The sequence below is a fragment of the Scomber japonicus genome, chromosome 19 (genome assembly GCF_027409825.1).
Source record: "Scomber japonicus isolate fScoJap1 chromosome 19, fScoJap1.pri, whole genome shotgun sequence".
Classification (NCBI taxonomy): domain Eukaryota; kingdom Metazoa; phylum Chordata; class Actinopteri; order Scombriformes; family Scombridae; genus Scomber; species Scomber japonicus.
In genome coordinates this window covers 33,444,847-33,452,346 of record NC_070596.1, presented here as the reverse complement: position 1 = coordinate 33,452,346, position 7,500 = coordinate 33,444,847, and the positions used below count along the sequence as shown (strand labels likewise).

General features: G+C 55.0%; 1 protein-coding gene across 2 annotated transcripts in view; it reads left to right on the top strand.

Annotated features, from left to right (window-relative positions):
- LOC128380336 (multidrug resistance-associated protein 1-like) overlaps positions 1-7,500 on the top strand; it is a 41,498-nt gene that overhangs the window by 3,203 nt on the left and 30,795 nt on the right. For both annotated transcript variants that reach the window (XM_053340123.1, XM_053340122.1), the window contains exons 2-3: positions 998-1,177; positions 3,619-3,741. In XM_053340123.1, coding sequence (XP_053196098.1) covers positions 998-1,177; positions 3,619-3,741 — 303 coding nt within the window. The remainder of the gene's footprint in view (positions 1-997; positions 1,178-3,618; positions 3,742-7,500) is intronic.

Genomic DNA, 7,500 nt, shown 5'->3' with positions numbered 1-7,500 from the left:
CTGGTTAATGGTCCCAGTCTAACCCTGGTTAATGGTCCCAGTCTAACCCTGGTTAATGGTTCCAGTCTAACCCTGGTTAATGGTTCCAGTCTAACCCTGGTTAATGGTTCCAGTCTAACCCTGGTTAATGGTTCCAGTCTAACCCTGGTTAATGGTCCCAGTCTAACCCTGGTTAATGGTCCCAGTCTAACCCTGGTTAATGGTCCCAGTCTAACCCTAACCCTGGTTAATGGTTCCAGTCTAACCCTGGTTAATGGTCCCAGTCTAACCCTGGTTAATGGTTCCAGTCTAACCCTGGTTAATGGTCCCAGTCTAACCCTAACCCTGGTTAATGGTCCCAGTCTAACCCTGGTTAATGGTCCCAGTCTAACCCTGGTTAATGGTCCCAGTCTAACCCTGGTTAATGGTCCCAGTCTAACCCTGGTTAATGGTCCCAGTCTAACCCTGGTTAATGGTCCCAGTCTAACCCTGGTTAATGGTCCCAGTCTAACCCTGGTTAATGGTTCCAGTCTAACCCTGGTTAATGGTCCCAGTCTAACCCTGGTTAATGGTCCCAGTCTAACCCTGGTTAATGGTCCCAGTCTAACCCTGGTTAATGGTTCCAGTCTAACCCTTGTTAATGGTCCCAGTCTAACCCTGGTTAATGGTCCCAGTCTAACCCTGGTTAATGGTCCCAGTCTAACCCTGGTTAATGGTTCCAGTCTAACCCTGGTTAATGGTCCCAGTCTAACCCTGGTTAATGGTTCCAGTCTAACCCTGGTTAATGGTCCCAGTCTAACCCTGGTTAATGGTTCCAGTCTAACCCTGGTTAATGGTCCCAGTCTAACCCTGGTTAATGGTCCCAGTCTAACCCTGGTTAATGGTTCCAGTCTAACCCTGGTTAATGGTCCCAGTCTAACCCTGGTTAATGGTCCCAGTCTAACCCTGGTTAATGGTTCCAGTCTAACCCTGGTTAATGGTCCCAGTCTAACCCTAACCCTGGTTAATGTGTGTGCAGGACTGGAACCTGACGTGGTACACCGCCCAGCCGGACCTGACCCGGTGCTTCCAGCACACCGTCCTGGTCTGGTTCCCTTGTATCTACCTGTGGACCTGTTCCCCTCTCTACCTGGTCTACCTGAAGCTCCGCCCCCCTCGAGGCCTCATCCCCCTGTCCAAGACCTGCTGCGCCAAGATGGTAAAAACACCCTGACCCTAAACCCTAACCCCCTGACCCTGACCCTGACCCTAAACCCTAACCCCCTAAACCCCAAACCCCCTAACCCTGACCCCTAACCCTGACCCTAACCCTGACCCCCCTAACCCCCTAACACTGACCCTAACCCTGACCCTAAACTAAGAACTCACAACAAAGTTATCTCAAGGCACTTTACACATAGAGCCCTAACCCAACCCACTCTGGTATGTGGACTAACCCAGTCTGGTATGTAGACTAACCCACTCTGGTATGTGGACTAACCCACTCTGATATGTGGACTAACCCACTCTGATATGTGGACTAACCCACTCTGGTATGTGGACTAACCCACTCTGATATGTGGACTAACCCAGTCTGGTATGTGGACTAACCCACTCTGATATGTGGACTAACCCACTCTGGTATGTGGACTAACCCACTCTGGTATGTGGACTAACCCACTCTGATATGTGGACTAACCCACTCTGATATGTGGACTAACCCAGTCTGGTATGTAGACTAACCCAGTCTGGTATGTGGACTAACCCACTCTGATATCTGGACTAACCCACTCTGATATGTGGACTAACCCACTCTGATATGTGGACTAACCCACTCTGATATCTGGACTAACCCACTCTGGTATGTGGACTAACCCACTCTGGTATGTGGACTAACCCAGTCTGGTATGTAGACTAACCCACTCTGGTATGTGGACTAACCCAGTCTGGTATGTGGACTAACCCACTCTGGTATGTGGACTAACCCACTCTGGTATGTGGACTAACCCAGTCTGGTATGTAGACTAACCCACTCTGATATGTGGACTAACCCACTCTGGTATGTGGACTAACCCACTCTGGTATGTGGACTAACCCACTCTGGTATGTAGACTAACCCACTCTGGTATGTGGACTAACCCACTCTGGTATGTGGACTAACCCACTCTGGTATGTGGACTAACCCAGTCTGGTATGTGGACTAACCCACTCTGGTATGTGGACTAACCCACTCTGATATGTAGACTAACCCACTCTGATATGTGGACTAACCCAGTCTGGTATGTAGACTAACCCACTCTGGTATGTGGACTAACCCACTCTGGTATGTGGACTAACCCACTCTGGTATGTGGACTAACCCAGTCTGGTATGTAGACTAACCCACTCTGGTATGTGGACTAACCCAGTCTGGTATGTGGACTAACCCACTCTGGTATGTGGACTAACCCACTCTGATATGTGGACTAACCCACTCTGATATGTGGACTAACCCAGTCTGGTATGTAGACTAACCCACTCTGATATCTGGACTAACCCACTCTGGTATCTGGACTAACCCACTCTGGTATGTGGACTAACCCACTCTGGTATCTGGACTAACCCACTCTGGTATGTGGACTAACCCACTCTGGTATGTGGACTAACCCACTCTGGTATGTGGACTAACCCAGTCTGGTATGTGGACTAACCCACTCTGGTATGTGGACTAACCCACTCTGGTATGTGGACTAACCCACTCTGATATCTGGACTAACCCACTCTGATATCTGGACTAACCCATTCTGGTATGTGGACTAACCCACTCTGGTATGTGGACTAACCCACTCTGGTATGTGGACTAACCCACTCTGGTATGTGGACTAACCCACTCTGGTATGTAGACTAACCCACTCTGATATCTGGACTAACCCACTCTGATATGTGGACTAACCCACTCTGGTATGTGGACTAACCCACTCTGGTATGTGGACTAACTCAGTCTGGTATGTGGACTAACCCACTCTGGTATGTGGACTAACCCACTCTGGTATGTGGACTAACCCACTCTGATATCTGGACTAACCCACTCTGGTATGTGGACTAACCCACTCTGGTATGTGGACTAACCCACTCTGATATCTGGACTAACCCACTCTGGTATGTGGACTAACCCACTCTGGTATGTGGACTAACCCACTCTGATATGTGGACTAACCCAGTCTGGTATCTGGACTAACCCACTCTGGTATGTGGACTAACCCACTCTGGTATGTGGACTAACCCACTCTGATATCTGGACTAACCCACTCTGGTATGTGGACTAACCCACTCTGGTATGTGGACTAACCCACTCTGGTATGTGGACTAACCCACTCTGGTATGTGGACTAACCCAGTCTGATATGTGGACTAACCCAGTCTGGTATGTGGACTAACCCAGTCTGGTATGTGGACTAACCCACTCTGGTATGTGGACTAACCCAGTCTGGTATGTGGACTAACCCAGTCTGGTATGTGGACTAACCCAGTCTGGTATGTGGACTAACCCAGTCTGATATGTGGACTAACCCACTCTGATATGTGGACTAACCCAGTCTGGTATGTGGAGTAACCCACTCTGATATGTGGACTAACCCACTCTGGTATCTGGACTAACCCAGTCTGGTATGTGGACTCTGCAGCTCCTCAGTCTGAGTCTGGCGAGTTCTGGTCTCCTGGAGATCTTTTACCTTCTGGTGAAGAAGAACGAGATCCACGAGCACACGGTCTTCCTGCTGGGCCCACTGATCCGGAGTGCCACTCTGGTAAGTCACAGAAACCCCCAAACCCCCCTAACCCCCAAACCCCTAACCCCCCTAACCCCCAAACCCTGACCCTAACCCCCTAACCCCTAACCCCCAAACCCTGACCCTAACCCCCTAACCCCCCTAACCCCCAAACCCTGACCCTAACCCCCAAACCCCCCTAACCCCCAAACCCTGACCCTAACCCCCCTAACCCCCAAACCCTGACCCTAACCCCCAAACCCCCAAACCCTAACCCTAAACCCTAACCCCCAAACCCTGACCCTAACCCCCTAACCCCCTAACCCTGACCCTAAACCCCTAACCCCCTAACCCCCTAACCCCCTAACCCTGACCCTAAACCCCTAACCCCCTAACCCCCTAACCCCCTAACCCTGACCCTAAACCCTCCATATACACAAAGATCAGTATGTAAAGAATCCATCTTTGTTGGGGTTAGGGGTTAGGGTCTCATGGGTTAGGGGTTAGGGTCTCATGGGTTAGGGGTTAGGGGGTAGGGGTTAGGGGTTAGGGGGTAGGGGTTAGGGGTTAGGGGTTAGGGGGTAGGGGTTAGGGGTTAGGGGTTAGGGTCTCATGGGTTAGGGGGTAGGGGTTAGGGGTTAGGGTCTCATGGCTTAGGGGTAAGGGTCTCATGGGTTAGGGGTTAGGGGGTAGGGGTTAGGGTCTCATGGGTTAGGGGTTAGGGTCTCATGGGTTAGGGTCTCATGGGTTAGGGGTTAGGGGTTAGGGTCTCATGGGTTAGGGGTTAGGGTCTCATGGCTTAGGGGTAAGGGGTTAGGGTCTCATGGGTTAGGGGTTAGGGTCTCATGGGTTAGGGGTTAGGGTCTCATGGGTTAGGGGTTAGGGGTTAGGGTCTCATGGGTTAGGGGTTAGGGTCTCATGGGTTAGGGGGTAGGGGGTAGGGGGTAGGGGTTAGGGGGTAGGGGGTAGGGGTAGGGGTTAGGGTCTCATGGGTTAGGGGTTAGGGTCTCATGGGTTAGGGGTTAGGGGTTAGGGGGTAGGGGGTAGGGGTTAGGGTCTCATGGGGTAGGGGGTAGGGGTTAGGGTCTCATGGGTTAGGGGTTAGGGGTTAGGGGGTAGGGGGTAGGGGTTAGGGTCTCATGGGTTAGGGGGTAGGGGTTAGGGGGTAGGGGGTAGGGGTTAGGGTCTCATGGGGTAGGGGTTAGGGGTTAGGGTCTCATGGGTTAGGGGTTAGGGGGTAGGGGTTAGGGGGTAGGGGGTAGGGGGTAGGGGTTAGGGGGTTAGGGGTCAGAGGTTAGGGGGTAGGGGGGTAGGGGTTAGGGGGTAGGGGGTAGGGGTTAGGGGGTAGGGGTCTCATGGGGTAGGGGGTAGGGGTTAGGGTCTCATGGGGTAGGGGTTAGGGGTTAGGGTCTCATGGGTTAGGGGTTAGGGGTTAGGGTCTCATGGGTTAGGGGTTAGGGGGTAGGGGTTAGGGGTAGGGGGTAGGGGTTAGGGGGTAGGGGGTAGGGGTTAGGGGTTAGGGGTAGGGGTTAGGGGTTAGGGGGTAGGGGTTAGGGGGTTAGGGGTCAGAGGTTAGGGGTTAGGGTCTCATGGGTTAGGGGTTAGGGGGTAGGGGTTAGGGGGTAGGGGTTAGGGGGTAGGGGGTAGGGGTAGGGGTTAGGGGTTAGGGTCTCATGGGTTAGGGGTTAGGGGGTAGGGGTTAGGGGGTAGGGGTTAGGGGTTAGGGGGTAGGGGGTAGGGGTTAGGGGGTAGGGGGTAGGGGTTAGGGTCTCATGGGGTAGGGGTTAGGGGTTAGGGTCTCATGGGTTAGGGGTTAGGGGGTAGGGGTTAGGGGGTAGGGGTTAGGGGTTAGGGGGTAGGGGGTAGGGGTTAGGGTCTCATGGGTTAGGGGGTAGGGGTTAGGGGGTAGGGGGTAGGGGTTAGGGTCTCATGGGGTAGGGGTTAGGGGTTAGGGTCTCATGGGTTAGGGGTTAGGGGGTAGGGGTTAGGGGGTAGGGGTTAGGGGGTAGGGGGTAGGGGGTAGGGGTTAGGGGGTTAGGGGTCAGAGGTTAGGGGGTAGGGGGTAGGGGTTAGGGGGTAGGGGGTAGGGGTTAGGGGGTAGGGGTCTCATGGGGTAGGGGGTAGGGGTTAGGGTCTCATGGGGTAGGGGTTAGGGGTTAGGGTCTCATGGGGTAGGGGTTAGGGGTTAGGGTCTCATGGGTTAGGGGTTAGGGGTTAGGGTCTCATGGGTTAGGGGTTAGGGGGTAGGGGTTAGGGGGTAGGGGTTAGGGGGTAGGGGTTAGGGGGTAGGGGGTAGGGGTTAGGGGGTAGGGGTCTCATGGGGTAGGGGGTAGGGGTTAGGGTCTCATGGGGTAGGGGTTAGGGGTTAGGGTCTCATGGGTTAGGGGTTAGGGGTTAGGGTCTCATGGGTTAGGGGTTAGGGGGTAGGGGTTAGGGGGTAGGGGTCTCATGGGGTAGGGGTAGGGGTTAGGGGTAGGGGTTAGGGGTTAGGGGTTAGGGGGTAGGGGTTAGGGGGTTAGGGGGTAGGGGGTAGGGGTTAGAGGTTAGGGGTCAGAGGTTAGGGGTAGGGGGGTAGGGGGTAGGGGTTAGGGGGTTAGGGGGGTTAGGGGTCAGAGGTTAGGGGTCAGAGGTTAGGGGGTAGGGGGGTAGGGGGTAGGGGGGGTAGGGGGTTAGGGGGTAGGGGTTAGGGGGTTAGGGGTTAGGGGGTAGGGGTTAGAGGTTAGGGGTTAGGGGTTAGGGGGTAGGGGGTTAGGGGGTTAGGGGGTAGGGGGGTAGGGGTTAGAGGTTAGGGGTCAGAGGTTAGGGGTAGGGGGTAGGGGGTAGGGGTTAGGGGTTAGGGGGTTAGGGGTCAGAGGTTAGGGGTCAGAGGTTAGGGGTAGGGGGGTAGGGGGGTAGGGGGTAGGGGTTAGGGGGTAGGGGGTTAGGGGGTTAGGGGTAGGGGGTTAGGGGGTAGGGGTAGGGGTTAGGGGGTAGGGGGTAGGGGTTAGGGGTTAGGGGGTTAGGGGGTTAGGGGGTAGGGGGTAGAGAGAGGGAGTCTAAGCCTATAGCAGTATAAACTAGCAGCTGGACCCCCCCCCCCCCCCCCCGCCCCCCCCAGTAGGTTCATAAGGTACTATGAGCTCTTTCAGACCTTCAGTTCTGTTTGGGTCCAGTCTAAATAAAGACTAATCATTAATGGGAGAACTTCCTCCTCCTCTTCCTCCTCCTCTTCCTCTCCTCCTCCCTCCCTCCTCTCCTCCTCCTCCACCTCCTCCAACCTCTTCCTCTCCTCCACCACCTCCACTCCTCTTCCACCTCCTCCTCCTCCCCCTCTCTTCCTCTTCCTCCTCCTCCCACCCTCCTCTTCCTCTCCACTCCTCACCTCCCCTCTTCCACTCACTCCACTCCTCCTCCTCACCCTCCACTCTCCTCCCTCCCTCCTCTCCTCCCTCTCCTCCTCCTCTCCCTCCTCCTCTCCCTCCCTCCTCTCCCTCCTCCTCTCCCTCCTCTTCCTCTTCCTCTCCCTCCTCTTCCTCTCCCTCCTCCTCCTCCTCTTCCTCCTCTTCCTCCTCTTCCTCTTCCTTCTCCTCCTCCTCTTCCTCTTCCTCCTCTCCCTCCTCTTCCTCCTCCTCTCCCTCCTCTTCCTCTCCCTCCTCCTCCTCCTCTCCCTCCTCCTCCTCCTCCTCTCCCTCCTCCTCCTCCTCTCCCTCCTCTCCCTCCTCCTCCTCCTCTTCCTCCTCTCCCTCCTCCTCCTCCTCTCCCTCCTCCTCCTCCTCTCCCTCCTCTCCCTCCTCCTCCTCCTCCTCCTCCTCTCCCTCC